The 27,529-nt window shown below is 33.3% G+C and overlaps 1 protein-coding gene across 1 annotated transcript; it reads right to left on the bottom strand.

The window, feature by feature from the left end:
• Window positions 1–6,032: 6,032 nt before the first annotated feature.
• LOC143083907 (uncharacterized) lies at window positions 6,033–14,829 on the bottom strand. The gene is made up of 2 exons (XM_076260303.1): window positions 14,591–14,829; window positions 6,033–7,596 (listed from the first exon to the last, which is right to left on the bottom strand). Exons 1-2 carry the CDS (start codon window positions 14,622–14,624, stop codon window positions 6,497–6,499), a joined length of 1,134 nt encoding a protein of 377 aa, XP_076116418.1. The 5' UTR covers window positions 14,625–14,829; the 3' UTR covers window positions 6,033–6,496.
• Window positions 14,830–27,529: the final 12,700 nt, after the last annotated feature.

Raw genomic sequence — 27,529 nt, 5'->3', positions numbered from 1 at the left:
AAGTTCATGATCAATGTGACAGATTTCTCCACCAGTGTGTCAGGCTCATGATCTTTTTGACAGATTTCTACAACAGTTAGTCAAGCTCATGACCAATGTGATAGGTTTCTACACCAGTGTGTCAAGCTCATGATCAATGTGATAGGTTTCTACACCAGTGTGTCAAGTTCATGATCAGTGTGACAGGTATCTTCACTAGTGTGTCAAGCTCATGATCAATGTCACGGGTTTTTACACCATTTTGTCAAGCTCATGATCTATGTGACAAGTTTCTACAACAGTTTATCACGCTCATGATCTATGTGACGGGTTTTTACACCAGTGTGTTAAACTCATGATTAATGTGACGGGTTTCTACACCAGTGTGTCAAGCTCATGTTCAACGTGACAGGTTTCTACACTAGTGTGTCAAGCTTATGATCAATGTGACAGGTTTCTACACCAGTGTGTCAAGCTCGTAATCAATGTGACAGATTTCTACACCAGTGTGTCAAGCTCATGATCAAAGTTCCAGATTTATACACCAGTGTGTCAAGATGATGCTCAATGTGACAGGTTTCTACACCAGTGTGTCAAGCTCATGATCTATGTGACAGGTTTCTACACCAGTGTGTCAAGATCATGTTCAATGTGAACGATTTCTACACGAGTGTGTAAAGCTTTTGATTTATGTGTTAGGTTTCTACACCAGTGTGTCAAGCTCATGCTCAATGTGACAGGTTTCTACACCAGTGTGTCAAGCTCGTGATCTATGTGACAGGTGTCTACAACAGTGTGTCAAGCTCATGATCAATGTGACATGTTCCTACACCAGTGTGTCGAGCTCATGATCAATATGACAGATTTCTACACCAATGTGTCAAGCTTATGATCAATGTGACAGGTTTCTACACCAGTGTGTCAAGATCATGTTCAATGTGAACGATTTCTACACGAGTGTGTAAAGCTTTTGATTTATGTGTTAGGTTTCTACACCAGTGTGTCAAGCTCATGATCAATGTAACAAGTTTATACACCAGTGTGTCAAGCTCATGATCAATGTGACAAGTTTCTACCCCAGTGTGTCAAGCTCATGATCTATGTGACAGGTTTTTCTACACCAGTGTGTCAAGCTCATGATCAATGTGACAAGTTTCTACACCAGTGTGTCAAGCTCATGATCAATGTAACAAGTTTCTACACCAGTGTGTCAAGCTCATGATCAATGTGACAAGTTTCTACACCAGTGTGTCAAGCTCATGATCTATCTGACAGGTTTCTACACCAGTGTGTCAAGCTCATGATCAATGTGACAGGTTTCTACACCAGTGTGTCAAGCTCTTGATCAATGTAACAAGTTTCTACACCAGTTCAGAGCACAAACATACTTCTCTGGTTTTTTTTATAGAGTCCAATGTCATAAATCAGTCAGAACCCGGAAAGTAGGACACAGTTTGGCATCTAAAAAAAGAGTTTTTTCCTTCTTCATATTTTAATTCGAAGACGAACGTATACATTAAAAAAAAAATACAGTTCCAGATTTATTTAATAATATACTTACTAGGTATAATTTTTTTTGTGTAAAGTAGCTATCAAAATTACTAAACGATCTTTAATACCATTTTTTCGGCACCAGATGCACATTTGGAAAATAAATGCCTGTTCAGATGGGTCTAAATAGCTTGAAACCTTACCAAGAAAGAATCAAAAGTATATCAAAAGCCGGGAGATGGACGAGTGCTTTACCTTGCCTTATGGAGATATATTCTTAATTTAAGATAATTTCTTAAACTTTGTAAAAGCAAATATTTGAGTTACACTGTATCCGTAATTTCATGCCAGTACATAATAGTTTTCCCGACCTAGCGGCACCCATGTAAAACTTCATATAAACAAATGGTAGGAAGACGATAAGCAACATAACAGCATTGTTATATTTATTTGAAACATGCTTACATAAATAAGGTCGTTAGTTTTCTCGTCATTTCGGGGCCTTTTATAATTAAATATGCCGGTATAGGCTTTCCTCATTGTTGAAGGCCGTACTTACTGTTGTATATGTCTGTGTCATTTGGTCTCTTGTGGAGAATCATCTCATTGGCAATCATACCACATCTTCCGTTTTGTATTAACTTATTTACGGTAGATTAGTTGTACCGGGCAGTCATTTTGACGGAGATGACACGTTTGCACTCGCCACCCGATGACGTCAACTAACTTATCTTTAGAGGTTTCATAAGGTTGTCCTGCTCTTGATTAGTATACAGTTCAAACAGACCCATGGTAAGCAAATTTTTGTATATAGAATTGACCTGTTTTTTTTTTTTGTATATATAGGTGTATTCGATTTTTGCATGTAATTAAATAAATCGATCTAAATTGTATTCGACAATTTCGTTCATCCCATTCGCGTTCATTCAGTTGGCCAGACTAACGAAACGACTGGTCGAACGATTTCTTTTCCTCAAATGCACTTTGTCTAGTAACGTCACGAGTCAAAAATTTTCAGTGAATATATTATGTGTTGTCCAGAAATGGCGGACACATATTGATACATTGATTTGATGATGTGTTAATTAAACTATTTTTGACGCTACTTATGTTACATATAGTCTTCAAGACATCTGGTAAATGCTCTCAGTCGTGGAAATTAAAGAAATTATGTACTTTTAACCACCAGTTAAACAAGGATGCACTTTTTTCATATAATATGACGAATTTATCACGATAATTATCAAATTATTTTTTTCTGTTTTGCGGAAATCATTGAGTTGTACTTGTAAAGATTACGAAAATGTGATTTTTTCAATCGCTTTATAATATTTGCAAATATTACATGAAGTGCAATGTGGGCGGAAACATTACTTTTATGAATATGCATTGATACCGATAATTGACAACACATGATGTATACACATGGTTTAACTGCCAAGCAAGGGTCAAAGATCGTAAACTCATTCTTCGGCAAAGTTTGGAGAGTTAAACTATCACTAGAACACACCCGCGAAATCGAGGGCATATACAGCTTATGAACTATTGTAGAATGATTTTTTGTAAAAAATATTATGTATTTCATAAAAGGTATCAAAAGCCCTCTCCCTTTTTCCAAAGTCTGATATTTTGTTCCTTTCTGTTAAATTCAATTATGTTCGTGTTTCTGGCCTCAGACCACAATTATCCTACTCCTTTTAAGATATTTTTTTGTAAATTGTAACTTCTCCTTGTGAGTGATTTTTGTACCCATGCACCCTTTGTAAAACTGACCTCAAATTAAAAGAGAAAAGCCTTTTACCTAAAATGGTTTATTTTGGATCAGATACGCAGTTGTGTTAAAACTGACCAGATGAATGTCAATTCTGATTTATTCATTCAAGATTTTCAAAGAGGTTATATTAGAAAATTGTGAATAGAAATGGGAAATATGCCAAAAAGACAACAACCCGACCAAAGAGCAGAAAACAATCGATATACATAATACAATATACAAATGTTTGAACATACATGCCATTGTGGAACTTTATTTATCTTCACTGATTTTGGTGTTGTAATGCAGAGTTTGAAATTACAGAAACGTGCAGATTTTTCTCTATGTAATTTTAGTGTAGTAAAGGTCAAATGTAATATAAGGACCAACTTATTGAGTCATTTGCAATGTTGATCACATGTAATTTGACCTGTGGATAAATTTATATTCATCCTCTCGTCTACTTCTCAATGTTTTATTTTACATATATGTCTCTGTACAATGTATATCATATTCTTATATTCTTGTATCATATGTAAAAGAGGGACGAAAGATACCAAAGGGACAGTCAAACTCATAAATCTAAAACAAACTGACAACGCCATGGCTAAAAATGAAAAAGACAAACAAACAACAGCACACATGACATAACATAGAAAACTAGAATAAACAACACGAACCCCACCAAAAAACTAGGGGTGATCTCAGGTTCTCCGGAAGGGTAAGCAGATCCTGCTCCACATGTGGCACCCGTCGTGTTGCTTATGTGATAACAAATCCGGTAAATAGTCTAATTCGGTAGGTCACATTCATGAACGGGAAGGGGATTGTAGTTACGACGTAAGGAACATATCCGATATCATTTGTAAAACGGTTATTCCTTAACGGTTAACCAACTCGTGATGGCGTCCGTAAAATTTACGAAGGGATGATTTCAACTTCAGCATTTGGAACTCTTGGTTTAATAGCTTCCTTGTGAGCAGCAACCCTCTATCAAGAAAATCATGATAGGAAATGCAAGCACGGGAATATCGTATCAATTGGGAGATGTATACCCCGTATGCAGGTGCTGCTGGAATGTTGCTACTTAGAAATGGAAAGTTCACAATTGGAAAGCTGAAATCATCTCTCTTGTCGTAAAGTTTTGTTTTCAACCGACCCTCATTGTCAATTTCTAGATGTAAGTCAAGATATGAGGCCGACCTAACTGTATCTGTAGTATCCTTTATCTCTAGCTCGATGGGATAGATGCGTTCCACATAGTCACCAAATTTTGAATTATTTAGTGAAAGAACATCATCTATATAGCGGAAAGTAGAGTTAAAGGATATTGCTAACTTCTTATCTTTTGTCCTAAGAAGTTCCTGCATGAAGTAAGTCTCATAATAATAAAGAAACAAGTCGGCAAGTAGAGCGGCACAGTTTGTTCCCATTAGAATGCCGACAGTCTGTTGAAAAACACGTCCTCCGAACGTAACAAATATATTGTCAATCAGGAAATCAAGCATCTTGATAATATCAGATTCAGAGAATTTTTTGTTTGAATCAGAGTGATCCTTTACGAAGTAGGATTTATCCCTCCCTAAGACAAGATACTTGTATCTACGTTGGCCATTCTTTTTAATGAAGCAAAGCAATACCAACTCTTTCAATTTGTCTCTTAGTTTGGAATGTGGAATACTAGTGTAAAGGGTAGAAAAGTCAAATGATTTGATACTGTTACAAGATGAAAGAGAGTTAGATTGTATGTACTCTTAAAGATCTTTGGAATTTTTATGTATCCACATCTGATTCACGCCCCCTCTAGAATAGGCAGTTTCACAATAACTTTGAAGCCCGTCTTTGATTGTTGATAAAATAGATGTTAATAATTTAGAAAGAGGTTTCGTGGAGCACATGGAAGACCCAGCAATATACCGTTGTTTGTAAGGACACTTATGTAGTTCAGGTATCCAATACAGTGATGGAAGATCCAGTTCTTCGTCTTTGGTTGAAATTCCAAAGGAACACATACGTTATATCTGATGCCACATATTGTTAGTGCATCGCTCTCTGTACGTTAAAGATCCTTTGCAAGTACTCTTTGAGTGGTTCACTGTTGGCCTGTTGCAAAGTAAAATGTGCATGCCCACAACCAACATACTATTGTTTTGCAGTGACAGTCCAAATGTTCCAACTTTATCCCTGTCGCCCGTTTACAGAACCTACCTTTTGTATTAACTGTTTCTCTTCCTGCATTAGGATGACATAATTATCTCGGAAGGTTCATAGAGGAATACAGGCAATTAAACAACCAATCAGCAATGAAGCAGCGAAAACGAAAAACGAAAAACTAAAAAAGGTAACTTAATAGTTGTCAGTATTCGAACTTCAACAAAAAGCCTTCAACCAGCGACCGTGTTAGACATATTTTGGCAATTAATGTCGCTAATAAGAAACATCTTAAAATATAAACAAGTGTATATATTACATGCCAAGCTTTAATTCGACTCCGTCGAATCATTTTGAAAACGGAAGAGGGTGTCCTTAATTTGCAATGAAATGAGTTTCTTTTACTCCTTGTTGGGTGTCTCACTGTGACTTTAAGATGAAGAACAGCAATTAATGCGCTGTTCATTTGTTATTTTGTTTTTTTCTGTTCATGAACTTATTTTGTGTCAGAAATTGATATCAATTATCATTTGTATTTGCTTTTCAAAAAAGCGTGAGTGAACTTATCTCAATAGCTTTTGTGTGAGGGATAGATACCATTTTCCTTTGTATTTGTTTTTTCGAAAAAGCGTGATTGAACATATTTCAATAGCACCAATAACAATATGATAAACTTTAATATTACCATAACAGGATAACTATAATGTATGTTACAGTATAAATGTACGAGTATTATTAGTCTGTAATACAATAAAATATTGATACGCTGAGCACATATGAAATATCCACCATGTCATGTCAGTACGAAAACCATTCGTTCTTTTGAAATAAGTAGAACTAGTTATTTCCGGTTTCAACAAGACAAAACTCTGCTTCAGCGGCAATTTGTTAAACTCTAAATATTCTAAATATCTATATATAATTAACTACAGTGTCCTTGCTAAATACTTTAAGAATATTATGGCATTTGTAAATATTAATTACACCACATCACATACAAACATTTATAAATCCGCGGTGTAACAATATACAGATGATTGAGCAAGCAATATTCCATTCGACCAATATTCACTAATCCCAAATTTTATCTTTTATATCTTAATTCTATTTCAAAATTATTCACTAAAAAACGACATCGCCATATGATGAACGAGTCGAGTAAATACTGGATCGTACAGTTCTAGCGGATCCCGGTCTTTCTCTACTCATCCTGACAATAGTAGAGCTTGCCGCCGGTCTGGTTACGTATGTCTCTACAGATCTTGGTGTAGTAACGATTGATGCGGCTGGCCGCGTTCTGGTCACAACAGTTTCTACTGGTCTTGATGTAGTTATAACGGATTCTACAGGTCTTGCCGTGGTATATCTTCTCTCTTCAGATCGTACTACTCTGCCCACAGACCGTGCCCGCGTCACAACTCTTTCTACTGGGGCAGTAACAATCCTCTCAGTTGGTCTAGATCTTGTGATAACCCTTTGAACTGGTGCAGGTTCTACAACTCTTTGAACATACCTCTCGACTTGTGCAGGTTCGACTACTCTTTGAACAACTCGTTCAACTGGTGCAGGTTCGACCACTCTTTGAACAACTCGTTCAACTGGTGCAGGTTCGACAACTCTTTGAACAACTCGTTCAACTGGTACAGGTTCGACTACTCTTTGAACAACTCGTTCAACTGGTGCCGGTTTTCTTATTACTCGAACTGGTTGCGTCTGCACGACTCTCTCAACTGGTTGTTGCACCACTCTTCTTACGGTCGGTGCAGGTCGGATAACTCTTTGGATTTGTTGTGGAACTACTTCAACTCGTTGTTCTCTCACAACTTCAACGGGCCTTTTTGTGACATACTGAACAGGTCTCTCCCTTACATACTCAACAGGCCTTTCCCGTACATACTCAACCGGTCGTGTCACGATCCGCTCTGCCGGTGCTTGTTTGATTACTCTTTTTTCAACAATGTCTTGTGTCATGACTCTATCTAATGGCACTGGTTCTGATATAATTCTTTCGTATGGTGCCATTGGATCAGTTGAATCGACTGTCATGCGTTTTACCGATTCTGTCTGTTCGCCATTGAGTTCCAAATGATCGATATCGCCGTTTTGTATTGGCGATGTTTCAGCTTCAAAGTCTAGGTGACTGCTATCGGACATGTTACCGTTAACCTCTTTTTCAAAATATGCAAATCCTGTATCTACATAAAAACTGTTTTCTGTGTCGCCTGTAAAATAAAGAAATTTCATTGGTTAAAATTATGTAACGCTTCTTACTTTAAACTTATTTGTTAATGCATTAAAAAAAAATGCATATCTCAAAAATACAAAAGTATGTTCAATTTTCATTATTTCTTCTGCATATTTGATACAGATTCATATCTCTCTGTCCATACATTGCATTCAAATAATCCGGAGAAAATTTTATCAACTTCCACCATATTTTTGCTAGGTTTTTCTATTGATACTAGTTAAAATTTAGAAGGTACAGAAACATTTCAAGATCACAAAGATTATGTAAACAATGTGGAGTCCTAGATAACGAATTTCATTTCTTGTTGTATTGTGACATTAACATATCATTGCGTTCTAATTTTTTTGCATATCTAAAAGACTATGTACCATTATTTCAACATCTTGATGCATTTAAACTAAAACACATTCAAAACCCCATCCCTGAACTTGTTTGTCATATTGGAGTCTTCATTGAGCAGTCTTTGGAACTGAGGGGGGTCAGACCCATGTCAGACAAGCTCATGATTGTGTTTTATACATCAATTTATAATTTGAACTTTTATATTGTATTTTATTTCATTGTATTGTATTGCATTGTATTCAAAATGTATAATTGTTTGTTTGTATTGCTTGACCCATATGGGTGTAATTTTGCAATAAAGATTTAGTTAAATCTAATAATTAAAAAAAGCATATGGACTTCAAAAAGCTTGGATTTTATAGGGTAAAGAATTCATTGCTGTTGTCTGTTCTATGGTCGGATTGTTGTCTCTTTGACACATTCCCCATTTCCATTCGCAATTTTTGAAAATTTGGGCTGACGTCATCCTTTTATAGATGCATACCGGAAAAGAATTCACTGATGAAATTCAATATTTCAATGGTAAGCATCTTTTAGATATCTTTCGGAAAAACTTTATTTTTGAAAATAAAGATTTTAGCAGTAAGCGTGCTCAAGATATGATATGTCATTTATAATGCTTATGAATAAAAAGAGATGCAAGTTGAATTAACGTTTATGATACAACAATTCAAATCCCACAGTTAAATCATAACGACATCTAGAGGTGAATATAAGGGTTTTAAACAATAAGCTATATAAAACCAAACTTTAAATCGTCTCCAAAATATACAAAAAGTTATGAATAAATTTAACAGTGACTACACACTAACAAGATCTTCAACCAGTACCGAATTTTCTAAATGACAAAAATATAAGATCTTACATAAGATTAAAGCTTGGTGAATTTGATTTTTGAATGCTTTTTTTCTTTGTCCTTAATTCCTCGCTGTCCTAACGATAATATTTCTCATGTGACCAAGAAGACTTCGTTCATACTTAAAAGAACAGTTTGAGAAAATTATTATCAAAGTCAAAGTTTTCCTTGGGCGAATAAGGAAATAATGCTAATATGTTTCCTGCAGTTATAATTTAATGGAAAAGATGATTTAAAAGTTACTGTTACTGTTAATGTGTCCAAGTAGACCCCCTTTTCCTTCCTGAAAAAGAAGGAAATTTTGTTAATAAAGAATAAAAGCAGACGTGGCGTTTGTGTCAATATGACACGAACTGAACGACAAAAATAACCAAAATACATCTAGACGACAACATAAAAGGTAGACCAGTGTCTTTCTACTATATATAAAGCGTTAAATGTATTCCCTTCACAAATAAGATGTGTTAAGCTTGCCAATGAGACAACTCACCATCACAGTTCAAAATAGAAATTAAAAAATGAAGGTCACAGTACTACCGATACCGATAGTAAGCTATAAAAGATCCCGAACTTAATGTACGTATATGTGAAAGAAACAAGAAAAATGACGTATATACGTACATGCTTAAGTTTCTAATTTCTCGAAGAAGTACAAATTTACATTTAAAAACAAAAACATGTCTTTAACTGGCTGCATCAACATTTGGTTGATTGATTGGTTGAATATTGTAATTTATTCTACTCCAGTGGCAAATATTTCATGCATGTCCAGACTTGACTAAATAAACAATACGCCAAAAAGTCGAGGGTCTGAATGGGTTTAGGTCCTTCATTTTTTACAGTTTTTTCTGTCCTTAAATATTTTGTCCATTATTCTCTATTCTTTATAATTAAGCACCCAATGCCCTTTTTTTGTCCCTATGCTTTATTTGTTATTTTTGCCCTAAATTCTGCACTTTTTGGCCATAATCCTCTAGATATATTCTGAAGACCCTATCCCGACCCTTGAAGGTATATTTTGTAGGTTCCGTATAAAGGGGAATTGCATGTCGGGATTATTCGGATTACCGGCGATTTAACCGATATAATACTCTCAAACTTCTGGGTTAAATATGCGGTTGACAAACACGAACGACAATTGCTGTGAATAGAGCAGTCAAACACCGATATAAAGCTACTGAATTTTAATTTCACAGCTAAATGGTTTAATTGAGTGACCAATTTCAATAATACATGTAGTAATGATATAAGCTTAACCTCAATTACAATTTCTTTTCAAGTTCTCAAATCTAAAAATAATAAGAGAAGTTTGTATTACGCTTACGTAATGAAACTGATAAAAACCGTCCTGAATTCTTTTTAAATAATGCTTTATAAAATAAATTAAATTGGGTTAAATAGAGATATTGAGGGGGGAAACGAACAAAAACTACAAAAGCAAACTAACCCCACCCCCACAATTTCCACCGCTCCCACGCCTCCCCATTAACAAATTTAAACTAAAATAACAAGTTTTAGATTGCCTTTTCCTGTATTTATATAATAATACTTTAGAATGACCATTACAAACAAAATTAAAAAAAGATAAGCTATGATATGTATCTTAAGTTACATTTGTTATATCAGTTGCTATCATCTTCGTTTATTTTTAAACTGAATTATTCGTGTTTTTCTAAATGTTTGAATTACCGGCTGCTGGACTTCAACAAAATATACTTTATCTAATCCAAAACAAAACCGTAGTAATCTGTTGTCAGTGGCCAACTTAAAACCTTACATGAAAGAGAAGGAAAATCTGATTCAAATAAAATCCTTAAATTGCTCCTGTGTTTGATGCACGCGACATTTCAGAACAAGAGCAATTTTAGAATTTAGTTTTAATTTGATTGATACGGATGATTCTAAAGAGGGGGCGTAAAAAAGGGGGGTATCTGCACGGAAGAACGCGAATTAAAATGCCATTTTAAAAATAACGAACAATTAAAAATGTCTTGCACGTTGATTTTTTTACCGATTTCAAGAAACACGGTGAATAACGAACCATTTTTACGGCCGCACGTGAATTAAAATTGAAAAACCACGTTGCACGAAAATAACCCTTTACTACCCTCCTTAAAGCCCAACCTGGCCTTGGCGAGGTCCAGAAACACGTGTAAGAATGTTTACAAAACAATCAATTTCGTCAATCGTGTACATTTTTTATAATATATTCTGAGCCACTTATGAGAGAAAATCTTATTACTTGGATTTATTGTGTTAAAACCCTTCAATAGATTTTAATTCTCCTTAGATCTGAGATTAGTGCTCTTGAAGGATAAATTTCTACCTTTTCACAGTTTTCAATTATGTAATAATAGAACGCACCTTGTGGAATTAATGTCAAGTTAAAAATAGGCCACCGTTTCGTCACAAACATGTTTTTAATTTGTTTATATGACAATAAAGATTATTAAACTAAAAGAATTCTCTTCGCAAATTCTTTCAAACAATTCAAATTATGTCGACAAAAATTCCATTGCCAATTAAGTATATGCTCTTTCGTGGCGTCTTCTAGGGTAAAAGAGAGTATTTGTAAAGTAGCAAAAATGGATAAATTAATTTATGTTCGATAAACGTCCAAATGCAACCATTACATGTATATTCAGCGTAATTGAAAGAGGACAATGTTATGAATGCATTTAGTGATTTTTTTGTCTTTTTAAGGAAAAAGAAGAGACTTTTATGTATTTTAATTGTCTGTAGCCTATTTTCAAGAGTACACAGCTACTTTTGCATAGGTACTATTTCTGTACTAAAAATATCTGGTACTGGAAATTTACTTTTAATATTTAGTACTATTTCTTTACTTTAAAATTATTGTAATATTTAGGTACTTGTATTTTACAGTACTTGATTTGTACTAAATATTTTGGTACAGAAATAATACAATATTCCATGTTTGAAAATCACAATTTAAAGAGATTTGAAATAGAAAAAACTTTCAAAATGCTGAAAATGTAACGGTTGTAACCAAAAATCTGTAGCACCTAAATTTCAAGTAAAAATTAAGTACTATAAAAAAACAGGTACCTAAATATTACAATAATTTTAAAGTAAAAAAATAGTACTGAATATCAAAAGTAGATTTACAGTACTACAGATTTTTAGTACAGAAATAGTACCTATGCAAAAGTTGCAATCCAAAATTACAATGAAGATATGGTGTGACATGCAATAATAATTTGGAATTTGTCCATTTAATTTTCTAGGGATGGGGGAGGGATCAGGATGATTTTGAAAATGAATATGGTTTTGTAGTAACAGATGAAAATGAAAAGCTAATTCTAAACCTCCCCCCCCACCAAAAAAAAAAAAGATTATTAAAGTATCAAATCCCTTAATATTTTCAGTGAAAATGGAAACCTAGTCCAATAAAAGGACCTCAAAATGTTCGCCGGTTCATTATATCGTAAATAGTGACGTTACCTTTTGCAACGGGTGGGAAACATAAAATTAATTCACGGCAGCCTAAATGTTTAAAATTTATAAATCTCTAATCCGAAGAAACAACATGTCGAAAACTTATTGCTATTAAAATTACAATGTAAACAGCCAGTGTTTGTACATTTATTTTACTCCTATACAATTAAACCTGTGAAAAATATCATTTGAATTTATCAAACAGAAAATATTTTACAGTTGAATTATTAAAGTACTATTTAAAAAAGTGAAATTCTATTGATTGTAAGTAAGATCAGGTATTTTAAACTCCAGTCGAGCTCGAAACGCCTACGGCAGGTAAAAATAGGTGAGAGACAGAAGCCTCTTACAAACATTCTTTCGCCCCCTGATATTTTTCTTTTTTCTTTTATGCTGTCCCTGTATTATGGAATGGACAATCAAAATCTTTGTTTGAAATATATATATTTCAAGATTTTATTTAAAGGTGACTGTATTTAGCAGATTTAGACCCGGATAATTGATTGAAAGGGGGAGGTGTTAATAAGTGTAAAAAAAAAAATGGTACAATTGACCCATTGGTGGCCTTCGTCTGTTGTTTGCTCTTTGTTGGGGGTTGTTATTTCGTTGACATATTCCCCATTTCCATTCTGAATTTTATTTTTATATAAAATAAGTAGAAGTAATATGAAGATGTGTTCAATTACTTATATTATAGTATAATGACTTGCGAAAAAAAATCTTTTTCTCTCTCTATGTTATCTGCCTAAATACAGCTACATGTACGTTATCAGTACTCAAACCTCAACTTTAGTACTTCAAATGTACATGAGTAACGTTGCACTGATGTGAAACCTACTGTACTGTTTTAGTACCATAAGATTACAGTACTAGATTTGTACTACTCTTATATAGTACCATTTCTTTATATGTTTTTGTAGTAATATAGTTACTTGTATACTAAAACAGTACCATATCTGTATATTATAATTCTGTAGTAGTGCAAACTTCATTAAAAGTAGAATTTGAAAGGAAATTTTACTAAAAGGGCAGTAGTGCCATTGAATTATTGAACCAGCACAAAATGTTTTTGCTTTGTTTTTTTGAACTGTGATAAACACATAAAACTGTCACTTGAATATTATATAACAAATCCGGCATTGTTAAATTTAGGTGCTGATAATAATTTTTTGGCAATAAACCTGCATAATATCATTTCAGTCAATATTAGTACTTCAAAGTTGAAGTATTATAAAGTACATGTGCACAAACAAATTGTGTATATGACATCTCCAATTAATAACGTCCAATTGTATTGTATATAACAAATTCCAAATATATTTTTATGATTTTGGTTTTCCAAAATTTTGGAGACAAACGCGATGTGCGCACTGCACCAGAAGATTATTTGTTTTCTTATTTTGTTAAATATCACCACTATCAACTAAAGCATGAACAAATAAATAAAGAAAAGATAAAATAAGATAAATAAATGAATATTAAAAGATAAAATAATATAAATAAATGAATATTAAAATATAAAATAAACAAAGTATAAAATAATGCGCTTACGAGTACATCAGTCTCCTAGTCAAATGTAAAACATTTAGTCATCCAAAAAATTGTGATTAAATGCAAATATAATTATTACAAGTCTCTTTTAAAAGTCAACATTTAATGGCGGTTACGCTACTCAAGCATATAAAAAATAAGCTAGAAAATACCGGGTACGTATATTTTCTATTAGACTAATAGCTGCAAGGTAAAATATAATCCGCATTAAGTCACCGGAATGTGAAAAATATAAAGTTGTAAATATTACATAATTTTAAAATTAGAATTTGGGGGAAAAGTTAAAATCTACATCACAGCATGCTTTTAATTTTTTTTTTTACGAACAAATATATCCTGTAAGATTTGACTATGTAAAAGCTATTCAAAGAAAACATGTGTTTTCAGATGGAACAATTATAAATAGCACTTGATTAATTATTGATTATTGATTATTGATTTCGATTTTTTTCTACGCCATTTGAAATAAAAGTATTTATTTACATGAAAAATGTGTTAAAATGTTGCATAATTTGTGAAACACTGCTGCTTAACTAAAGAACACTCTTGAACGCAAAAGTAATAGAATGACATAATATGTAACATTTGCTGTTATTGAATAATATTCATGCAGCTGTAAGATCCATCTAAAATAACACAATACTGGTCAATATTTAGATGACAATTTGACCAAAATGACAAATTGCGGAAAATAAATAATAGAATTTCTTCGAAAAATATGATATAAATATAAACTAAAAAATCCTATAATTCTTCTTACCATTAGCAGTGCTGTAATGGACGTTATTATCCATGATTCAAAGTTCCATGTACAAATGGACGAGTATTTTTCTGACAGTTAAATGTATGTAGTATTCTAGGCCGCATTAACAATATTTGTATATCCTTTAATTTGAAAATATCCACTGGGCAGCTTGTTAAAATCTACCCAACTGTGAGGGACTTCTGTTTAAGTTTGTGTGGTATAAGGTTATTGAAAGCAATCGTCGAATTCTATTTAAATTTGACCTGTATGCCATAATTGTATTGAAGACAATTTCAACTATTATTTGAATCCTTTTAAATTAGAACGTATTGAAGTTGCTTTAGGAATTTTGCCAAGGATTAAGAATTGGTCGTGTAGAACTATTGACCATTTAGTACTTGTGAACATTCAACAAGGCGGAAAGACTAAGAGTATTGAATATAAAATGTGTGCGGACTTTCCATTGTTGTCTTTCGTTGATAAATTAATACACATAATAAAATGACTTAAGATTCATGGATACACTTCATTAAGAATTGAATGCTTTTTTTCATCATTTAGATGTAAAATCTTTGATCAAAGTACATTTTTTATGAAGCACGGAAGCGAAAATTATACGTCAATAATACTAAATCAATGAAATTTTGACTTTTATTTATTACTTTTACGTTGTTATAGGGAAAATATAAAATGTGGATGTTACGTTCTATGGGGAAATAATACATCAATCACTTCAAAAACACCACAAAATATATTATCTTTACTAGTCTATTTCAAATGACTGGAAAAGTACTTAATAGTATGGGCTTTGCTTATTGTTGGAGGCCGTACGATGACCTATTGTTGTTACTTTCTGTGTTATGTTGGTCTCTTGTGAAGAGTTAAATACATATACTGGTATATGATTAAGCAATATTTTGAACAAAAAAGAGACAGCATAAGGGTAACTTTCTGTTGACAAGTAATTGACATTTAATTGTCGAATAATTTGTTATTCAAATATTGCATCTTTTCATTAATAAATACTCCAAGACCATACACATTTGTGATATTTTGAGAAATTGCCGTCAGTGAGTGATCCAGAAATTTTCATAAGGGGGCCCACTGACTACCTAAAAGAGTCATGCTTCAGTGATTCCCTATATAATATACCATTTTTTTCCACAAAAAGGGGAGCTGAATAAACCTCTAAATCCGCCGCTGGCCGTTTATATTTGGATAGTGTAAGCCTCGATGATTGACTGGCGTGTAGAATTATTGCCGCCTTTTGTTTCTGGTGTTTTAAAAACTGACTATGCTAATGTGTTGTCTGCTAGCATATTATGTATAACACAGCATAGTCCAATCGAAATGTGACCGTTTAACGTGTTTTGAATAATGGAGGAGTGTCACATTTATCTGCATAAACACATCATAAATTTCTGTTGAGGTTTCAGTGGGTGGTCTGCTATAGCAACTAAAAGACATTTTGCACCATCAAAACATTCCCAATGACACCACACAATTCTCAGTCTTCCGTTACGGTGGTACGACTTTACATTACCTACCAAATTGAATGAATATGGCTCGTTTATTTCTTTAGTCTGGAAAGCAAACAACAATTAATCTGCACTTTATTTTAACAAAACAATTAACCTGAGTATATCAGAGTACAAATCGGCATTTATCAATGTTTATGTATTCTTACATATTTCTTTTGCAATTTTCTCTATTCTATAGGTATTTAACCACCATTTCAAAAATCATTGTATATTTAACCACATTTTTCACTTTTCTATACACGCCATTTTTTAACCGATGTTTAGTCAGTCATGTGGTGTTCCGGAAGTGCTCTTCCACAAGAAATAGCATGATGGTGACTGAACATCTTAACTCGCATACTATTAAGTACATCTACCTTTAAGTGCGATGTAATTTCAAACATTAGTAAATTTGGGCTTAAAATGATCAAAATATACTCATGTCCAATATTCTATATTTTGTAATTTTGGCCTATTCTTTTATATCCTTATTTTTGGGGTCCATTTTTCTGTTGAAGTGGTCCATTTTTCTCTATTTCATTAACCCCACTCAGATCCTTATACAACAGTTTCTTCAATTGCACTGCGCAAATCCTAACTCGTCTTTGTATGAGTCGCGCCATCTTTAATATGTTATTCATTATATACTTTATGATATTCGGTTATTGAAAACTTTATGATGCATTTAGCTTTTCATCTATATTCATTGATTTATGAGACCTATTTTCATTTTTTGGACTGTACACATCAACGCCTGTCATAAAGTCGATCAGTTGTAAACACACCATGCGAAACTTTGATTTATGATTTGAAGGGGAGGGAATGTGGTTTATACACCAATACGACAGCAACATCTTAAAATGCAAAATACCATCGATCCGTACACAAGTGTCGTCAACACTAGATAAGATGTCTAATCCATGCAATAAGCTCTAGACAGCTCAGTCTTGTTAAGCTAGTTGAAACAACGTAAAGACATCAACATACTGTCGTCAACACTAGACATATAAAATTAAAATTGAAGCATTTTTATGAAAAACTAGTAAATGATAAACTATCAGATAATAAGTAAAACAGCAAACTCACTATTTATAAACATATAGAAATAGATAATACAGAAGAAAAATATTTAACTTGCTCAAAATTTGAATTCAGAAAACTGATAACAAAATTTAGATTAAGTGACCATAATTTATTAATAGAAAAGGGAAGATACCTTAAAATACCAAGAAAAGAAAGATTATGCAAAAACTGTAAACAAATTGAAGATGAAATTCATTTCTTTTTATATTGTAATAGAAACCATAATAATAGAAAAGTTTATTTTCATTTTTTGATAAATGAGAATATCCACTTTATAATTTTAAATGACATAGATAAAATAACATATATACTCAACCCAATTTAACACATTCAGGTAAATAAGCTAGGATCCTTTTTAAAACAGTCTATTGAACTGAGGACAGGGGACTCTTAAAATATTTACTTTTATTATGTTTATTAATGATCTTGTTGTTATGGCAATAAAGATTTGAATTGAATTGAATTGAATTGAATTGATAACATATCCACAGAATACCATAAGCTCTAGATAGCTCAGAGTCTAGTTAAGCTAAAACAACGTAAAGACATCAACATACTGTCGTCAACACTAGACAAGATATCCATAGAATGCAATAAGCTCTAGATAGATCAGAGTCTAGTTAAACTAGTTAAAACAACGTAAAGACATCAACATGCTGTCGTCAACACTAGACATGATATCCACAGAATACATTAAGCTCTAGATAGCTCAGAGTCTAGTTAAACTAGTTAAAACAACGTAAAGACATCAACATGCTGTTGTCAACACTAGACAAGATATCCACAGAATACATTAAGCTCTAGATAGATCAGAGTCTAGTTAAACTAGTTAAAACAACGTAAAGACACCAGCATGCTGTCGTCAACACTAGACAAGATATCCACAGAATGCAATAAGCTCTAGATAGATCAGAGTCTAGTTAAACTAGTTAAAACAACGTAAAGACATCAACATGCTGTTGTCAACACTAGACAAGATATCCACAGAATACATTAAAGCTCTAGATAGCTCAGAGTCTATAGTTAAGCAAGTTAAGCTGTAAATAATTGAAATACAGATTCTGCAAAAAAACTTTATATATCAACACAAGATGTTCTTTCAAGGACAACATAAGGTAAAGACATCTACATGTTAATTGTCGTCAACACTAGATAAGATGTGCATACCATGTAATAAGCTGTTATACAGTAGATCGCTCCGCGTCTAGTTAAACTAGTTAAGCTGTGAACAATTAATAAAAAAGAATACCAAGAAACTTATATCAACACAACATGTTCTTTCAAGGACAAAACACCCTAAATATTTAACAAAAGATAAAAAGTAACGAGGCTATTGAATAAGTAAAAACCCTTTAACATGTTATGGGACTAATTGTTTGCTTACATTTATAAAAATGAAGATGTGGTATGCTTGTCGATGAGAAAACTCTCCTCCGCAAGAGACCAAATTACTCAGAAATTAACAGCAACAGATCATCTTCAACAATTACCTAAGGCCATGCGCATTTTTTAAAAGGCCCCGAAATCACAAATGTTAAACCATTCAAACGACAAAACTAACGGCCTACAATTACCAAAAAAGATTCTGATAAAGATTTATAATGTCGCCCTACACTTTACTATCTGCTTCTGTGCTTCGAAAAAGATTTCACAGCAAAATAAGTAAGTAAAAGGTTTACTCCAATGTGTTATAAAATGTTCAATGAGACCTAAACTATAAAATTTCTATATATTTTTTTTTAAAATTCAAGTTCAACACGGGTGTAAATGAATGGATCACATTTTCACATATAACGAGCAAAACAAGATATAAAATGTCACTTGAAATCCAGATTCCTTGATGATGGACCCTCTTATGAAATTCCCTTTTAATCAATATAGTATTTATGATATATGGCAAATGTAAAATCTTAAGAAGAAAAAGCTAATGCAACCGCACAACAATGGTGCTCCTATCAGGCAACTCTTAAGCCCCGGTCACAACAGATCGTACGTTTTTTTGTCGTGGCACTGTCGTGCAAAATGTTAAAATATATTTCGAGTGGTCACATCAGCTACAACATGTCCACGACGGTTCAAAGATGGGTACACGACAAATAAAAAAAAATGTAATTGTACTGTCGTGTGTTTGTCACAAGTCGGTATTGCAACAGTCATGCGAAAGTCGTACGACGATCGTTAGTTTTTTGGGGCCATTTTTCAGTTTTTCATGTCATGAGATACGCGTGCTACTGTCGTGCCACTGTCGTACGACTAGTGCACAACAGTCGTGGGTCACTCGCGCGTTTGACTCCGAACTATACATGTATTAGTATATAAAGAAGACCCGACTTATTGTGTGCTATTTACCATTTGCTTTTAATATTGTTCGGTGTCATAATAAGTTCGGTCCAAATAAACATAGTTTTTACGCCCCCTACGATAGAGGGGCATTATGTGTGTCTGTTTGTCCGTCCGTCCGTCCGTCCATTCGTCCTTCACTCCCTCTTCAGTTAAAGTTTTTGATTAAGGTAGTTTTTCATGAAGTCTAATCAACTCGAAACGTGGTACGCATATTTCCTATGATATTAATTTAAATACAAAATTATATTTTTGACCTCAATTTCAGGGTCCACTGGAAATAGAAAATGATAGTGCAAGTGGGACATCCGTGTACTATGGACACATTCTTTTTCGTATTAGTTTATACTATAATTGTTTAGCAAATTTGCCCCCAAAAAATTAAAAACAGAAAGGTGGTAGCAGTAAATGTAGATGTAATTGACCAGACGGAAGACCCCTACCACAAGCTGAAACATATGACGATTCGGAAACTCCTGGAGACAACCCCGCTGACAATGTCGTCACTGTGACAGGGATGGGACGAGTCTACGGACAATGACACTGGTGCTGTCTCTGATGGAGCGAAGAAACCTGTGGTAACCAAGTTTCTTCTAAATAAAACGAAAATGACAGACAATCAATGTTGTGCGAGCATCGTACGAAATTTGGTATTCGTGAGACAATCGTCCGACTGTATCACGATTCACTCGCAACAGACGTGAGATTGTCGTACGATTGTTTTTATTAAAATGATTTTATTTTGGTACCTACGACAATGTGTTTATCGCACGACAGTTGCACGATTGTGGTAAGACCCTTTCACGACAGCCACAAGACAGTGACAAGACAAAAAAAATCGTAGAGCAAAAAAGGTGCATGTTCAATTTTCGTCTAACGACACACGACATTACCACGATGCTCAAAATATCGAGAGACTGTCGTGCGACTATCGTACGAAGATCGCAGATGACCCGCGATTGACAAAATTTCATGTCGTGGCGCTGCACAGATGTGTCGTGGGTTTGTTGTGACCAATACTTAAGGGTTTGCCTAAAGATATATTATTATCTTCAATTTTTTACCTGTCATTAAGAAAATTTAAGATTGATGGCATACATTTATTTGTGATAGTATCTGGTAATTTATACACATTTTTGTCTGGACTCGGTCCAATTGAGAGCTTCACCTATTGTAAAGACACTAGACCATTAGTTGACCGGAATCTCATTAAGGAATACCGCACATCTCCATTTATTCATATTTTACCCAAAAATATATGATATTTGATTTATTATATCCCTGGAATTATATTTAAAAGTTGGATACATCATTTTTTTTTTTAACTCAAATGCAGTCCAATTGTTAAGTTGCATAATATCTTGACAAAAAAAGCCGATATAGGCAGGCCGTTACTTTTCTCGTTTGAACTGTTTTACATTTGACAATTCGGGGAATTTTATCGCTGACTATGTGGTATGGGCTTTGCTCATTGTTGAAGACCTTACGATGAACTATTGTTGTTCAATTTTGTGTCATTTGGTCTTTTGTTAAGAGTTGTCTCATTGTCAATCATACCACATCTTCTATTTTATCAATGTTTACCTACACATGCATCTACAGTAGCCGAGTTGCTTTGAGGCGCCAACATTTGGAGACGGATAATTAACTTTTGCAATTAGCAATATGTTTGACAAATGCCACATTGAACGATAAAGACCCTATGAATTATAATGTCATCAGATCACTAAATAAAATGGAAATTTATAAACTTAAGTATGAATAATTATCAGACCTACCTTAATTTTTATATGTCCTTCGGTCAAAGTTTAAGGTCACAGTGTCTATGAACCTATCGAAATTTCGGGGGAAATTTAGTTTCATGGCATTGTCTTTTGAGCAATTACTTTGTCAAGTTTTCTGTTTTCAGATAATATCTCTTCATCAATATTTTAAATACTAGTCTTCTCATAAATACTTAGTTTGATAATATTCCATGGTAAATATTTATATGATAAATTATATTTGAACAAGACATAAGATCTTACCAAACCTGCTTAGATTATGTTCCTTGAAGGGTTGAAGAAATTAATTGAATTTGAGGTCAAGAAGTCGAAGGTCAAGTTCAACACGAAATATCATTGTTGGGCTCAAATTTTAAATTTTCAAAAAATTCTGGAAGCTATAGATTGTATAGGTACCAAATCTCAACCGTCAGTCATTATCAGAAAAAAAAATTAAAGGATGAAAAAATCCCCGTTTTCTTCTTTTTCAAGGCTTTATAGATCACAAATGCATTTAAGATGCTTCTGTACTTTTCCATACTGGCATGACTTTGTTCAGCCCGCCGTTTCTTTTCGAAACCAACAATAATTCTATGTACACGAATTTTAAACGATATTTTCTAGAATATAATGTGTCACAATAAACAAAATGATCGGGGACCGAGTCAAAACTTTTTTTGTAGTGGAAGCAGATGATACATTCACTACCCCACCCTTTTTTATATTTTTTGTTTATTTAATTGTTTCTTAAAATCAATTGACCCTATCTGGCCGATCATAATTAAAAAGTTATAATATTGTACTATCTCATGAAAAGGAAAAAAGATTTGTTAAATATCTGATTCATTTATGACGTTTTCCAACGGCTCACCCCTCCCGCACTAGTTACATAATGCAAACAAATGGTAGACGCCTGGCATAAGCGAGACAACTGCTGTTTTACTTACATTTGTAACTGGAATCCGCTTGGTAAAATATTGTATTTAACATGTTTAACGTTTCTGTGAGACAAAATGTAATAATTTTGAGAACCAGCTTACTAATTTTTATTGAAAAAGAAAATTTTCTCCATTTCATCTATATTCTTTCTGTGAAACGATCTGTTCCCAAATTGATATAATGTCATGGTTTGGGCATAACTTAGTTTAAGAAACAGCTAATATTGTAATGTATTATTAAATATAATTTGTATGAGGCGGAGACCATTTGTTATGCTCTATGATTGTGCACCAACATATTCGTAGTTTCCAGTGGTATTTGTCTACCAATCCACAGACCGTTGCCACATGATACACTTCACTGTATGAATCAGTTAACAAATATTATTTAAGGAATGACTGTAATAATAATTTCCTAGCTGTCTATTTGACATAATATAGAAAATGTGGTGCACACTAAATAACCCGCGATGTGCACTACATTTTGAGGTTATTTCGAATAGACAGAAAAATTATTACAGTGATTACTTATAATTTATTTCTAAATTCCATTTAAGGAGTAAAGCATGTAAAAACGTTGATGATGTCACAGTCGCACGTCAATATTATGAACTTATATATACACAAAAAAAAAAGCCCAACCCCAAGCTGAACCATTCAGCCAATCAGACGACGTGTAACACTCCAAAATTGAAGTTTAAAACAATAAAACACCCTATATGTCTCATCGTTACGTGTGTCTTTTAGTCTAGGCGCCATCTTTAATCAACTATCGAGTTGACCTCCGAATACTGCCGATGGTCATATAAGCGACATACCGGTAAACATAAATATAAAATAGAAAGTGAACTCGTGCAAATAGATTTTTCTATGTCTGTTTAATTTCCTATTATAAGTTGAAAATATCTTTTACTCATCATTTTTACCTGTATAACAAAGAATTTTTGTGGATTGAATATGTCAATCAAATGATTTACCTTGGTTTCACTTTCAATGTTGACATTCTTTTCCTTTTTATAACCGAACACGCACAATGCATGCGTTATCCATCTCTAAATGGTTAAATTGAAGTTCAAACGAATACGTCTTCAACGAATAATGCACTTGCAAGTTATCATCGATGTTTTGTTTTGGCTTTTTGATAAAAATTAAACCGCTTATTAATAATTGAACAAAAAAAAAAACAATATCTTAATTTGTTCATGTATCTCGTAGATAGCATGGCTAGTCACATTGCCTCTTCAATTAGATATAGTTGTCTCAAATTTGACACCACTCAGATGTACGAGAAGACTATATATATATACTTGCTACAGCTTTTTCACTTATTCTCGACTCCTAGGAATCGACAGATAGTGCGTGAATTTTTCTTGCTTCCTGATTGGAAGATATTACGAGACGTGAATAATCAAAGTTTATTGATTGGTTAGGACAGTTCAGTTCAGTTTCTTGTATATTCCTCCATTAATTGTGGAGCACTACCCAAAGGGTATAGTTTTAGCAACTATGTACACCTTAAAACATAAGGAAACAAATAATTGTATACAGATGACTGAATTTGGTTATAATAATCACTAAATGATAAATATCATAATTAATTCATAGGATTGTCATCATAAAGTTTTAAAAGATATATAATAATTCATATGTGCTGGGTTGTAAGAAAATTTTAAGAGACAACTGCATATATTTACAAATAAGAATTAAAATGGTCTCAAATTAAAATTACTTATAATTATTAGTTAAAAGTGCTATAAATACATCGGGAACTATAATGAAAATTATGTTTTATAAGACTTATGTAAAGAGGTTGGGGTTTGGAAAAATTTAGGCTTTAGAGTACCATCGCACTTTAGAGTCCTACAATATATACATAAACTTTCTTCACAGTTTAATTTACTATATGGGGATCTTGTCATTATTCTTTAAATTATCACTGATATCTTACAATTTTAAAAAGAGAAGATTTATTTTTTAAATACATGTACTTATAAGTCATAAAATAGTAAGATGATATACTATTAGTATTGAACTGTTTTATTTTAAAAAGTAAATGTCCAAACCAAGTAAATATCCTTCAATCCCGTAGAGTATCGGATTTGTCCTCTCTATTTTAGCAAATTAGATTTTACACAGGTAACCTTTATCTATAAATTGTCGAATCTTCTGGAGTAAACAACAACGTTAAACGATAATAATTCATAGCGTGTGACCTCACGTGTGTGGTAAAATTTGCTGATTGATGCACGTGGCTATTCTAGTAAATGAATTAATCTACAAAGCGAGAGCACTTTCCATTTTCATTAGCTAAGAGTCGAATAGCCTTTTTGAAAGGCTAACGCTTGTACACTGATAGACTATCAAGAATAAATAGTTTATATTCCATATATTTGATGAAAACTAACTTTTTAATTTGTGCAATAAATAATTTTGAATTCAAATATCATATGTCAACATGATTTTTTTATGAACATATTTGTATGCCCCACCTACGGCAGTACAGGGGCATTATGTTTTCTGGTCTGTGTGTCTGTTCGTTCGTTCATCTGTTTGTCCGTTCGTCCCTCTTCGGGTTAAAGTTTTTGGTCAAGGTAGTTTTTGATGAAGTTGAAGTCCAATCAACTTGAAACTTAGTACAAATGTGCCCTATGATATGCTCTGTCTAATTTTAATGCCAAATTAGAGCTGTGACCCAAATTTCACGGTCCACTGAACATAGAAAATTATAGTGCAAGTTTTTTTGTCAAAGTAGTTTTTAAAGAAGTTGAAGTCCAATCAACTTGAAACTTAGTATACATGTTCCCAATGATAATATCTTTCTAATTTAAATGCCAAATTAGAGCTTTTACCCCAATTTCACGATCCACTAAACACAGATAAATGATAGCCCCATCCGTGACACATTCTTGTTTTACCTATATTTTACCATTGCAAACTCAGTTTGGAGAAGCTTCATACAGATATTTTGCGGTTAGGATTTTTCGAAATTATGCCCTTTATACTTTGAAATTTTATACTTTTCTGTATGTTTAATCTGGACCTTTGGACGCAGCTCATTCTACATAGTATCAAACTTTGTATAAAATGGCCGAGCTTATACCAAATGCATGGTTCATCATTCTTTGTGTATTATGTCGCAGTTCCTCTTAAATGATTCATCAAACTTAAAAATTGAGAATGGAAACGAGAAAATCCCGCTCCCGTAGGCGTATGGGATTTTAATATATTAGGACGCAGCTCCTCCTAAATGATTCAGCAAACGTTGTATATTAAGAGATCTTAAAAGACACAGCTCCGATTCAGCAAACATTTATATTATGACGTAGTTCCTCTTTAATGATTCAGCAAACTTTGTATATAAAGGTGGTACCTAACACTACAGGGAGATAACTCTGTAAAATCAGCAGAACGTTTTAATGACGTTGTGTTCATAAGGGAATATTAAGCTTCTCAATGATCAAGATCAAAATAAGTGTTTGTCAAACTGCTATATAACCAGTGTAAACGGTTGATTCAATTTTTTTTTAAATTTTTATATTTTTGTCAAAGGGTCAAAGTAAATACTTTGTCAAAATTTTAAGAAAATTAAACGAGCCAAATTAATTTTAGTTAAAGTGTTAGGTACCACCTTAAGGAGGCTCGCGGGTATAAGATTTTCAGAAAAAAAACATTTATTTTTCATTATAAATTTTATTAATTATCTTAAGTAGTTGTTACTTTATCGTATAATCAAAAATCTTTCCTAAATATCAATTCGTGTTGGCTCCAGGTGACTTTTAAAATGTAGATATCATTGAAAAAGCTCCAAATTATCTCCCCTTTAAAAAAATTTTTTGGCATTAAAATTGAAATATTTTTTTTAACTTATTGGTGACCTATACATTTTATTGTTGTTTTTGAATAAGCTGTACATAAACTAAATAGTTGTAAAATTTAAGCGATTTCTGTAATTTAGTTGGCCTTTTCCCATCACTAAAGCGTCCGTCGACCGTCGTCGTCGTCCGTCATCCGTCGTCGTTAACTTTGACAAAAATCTTCTCCTCTGAAACTACTGGGCCAAATTAAACCAAACTTGGCCAGAATCATCATTAGGGTATCTTGTTTAAAAAATGTGTCCGGTGACCGGCCCAACCAACTAAGATGGCAGCCATGGCTAAAAATAGTACACAGGGGTAAAATGCAGTTTTTGGCTTAAAACTCAAAAACCAAAGCATTTAGAGCAAATCTGACAAAAAAATCTGGCTAAAATTGTTTATCAGGTCAAGATCTATCTGCCCGATAAATCGAAAAACCCGTTGTTGTGTTGCTGCCCCTGAATTGGTAATTTTAAGGAAATTTTGCTGCTTTTGGTTATTATCTTGAATATTATTATAAATAGATATAAACTGTAAACAGCAATAATGTTCAGCAAAGTAAGATTTACAAATAAGTCAACGTTACCGAAATGGTCAGTTAACCCCTTTAGGAGTTAATGCCCTTTATAGTAAATTTTTAACCATTTTTCGTAAATCTTAGTTATCTTTTACAAAAATTTTCTGCTCTGAAACTACTGGGCCAAATTAATCCAAACTTGGCCCCAGTCATCTTTGAGGTATCTAGTTTTAAGAATGTGTCCGGTGACCCCAATCTCCGGCGCAGATATCACATATCCGTTCCGTTCAATACTTTGTAACACTACACTCATATTAAGTGCAGTATTGCGGAGCATGTATGGAACGGATATGAACTCTGCGCCGGAGATTGCGGTGACCCGGCCGTCAAATCAAGATGGCCGCCTCGGCTAAAAATAGAACATAGGGGTAAAATGCAGTTTTTGGCATATAACTCAAAAACCAAAGCATTTAGAGCAAATCTGACAGGAGGAAAATTGTTTATCAGGTCAAGATTTATCTGCCCGGAAAATTTTAGATGAATCGGAAAACCCGTTGTTGGGTTGCTGCCCCTGAATCGGTAATTTTGCTGTTTTTGGTTATAGATAGAGATAAACTGTAAACATCAATAATGTTCAGCAAAGTAAGATTTACAAATAAGTCAACATGACCGAAATGGTCAATTGACCCCCTAAGGAGTTATTGTCCTTTATAGTCAATTTTTAACAATTTTCATAAAACTTTTTTTAATTTTTATTAACATTTTCCACTGAAACTACTGGGCCAAGTTCATTATAGAAAGATGTACAAACACATCACCAAAACACAATTTTGCCATGAATCCATCTGCTTCCTTTGTTTAATATTCACATAGACAAAGGTGAGCGACACAGGCTCTTTAGAGCCTCTAGTTTATTTCGATATAACCGCTATTTCTCCT

Source organism: Mytilus galloprovincialis, chromosome 7, assembly GCF_965363235.1.
Source record: "Mytilus galloprovincialis chromosome 7, xbMytGall1.hap1.1, whole genome shotgun sequence".
NCBI lineage: Eukaryota > Metazoa > Mollusca > Bivalvia > Mytilida > Mytilidae > Mytilus > Mytilus galloprovincialis.
The sequence above is the reverse complement of the archived record's forward strand: the minus strand, read 5'-3'. Positions and strand labels throughout refer to the sequence as shown.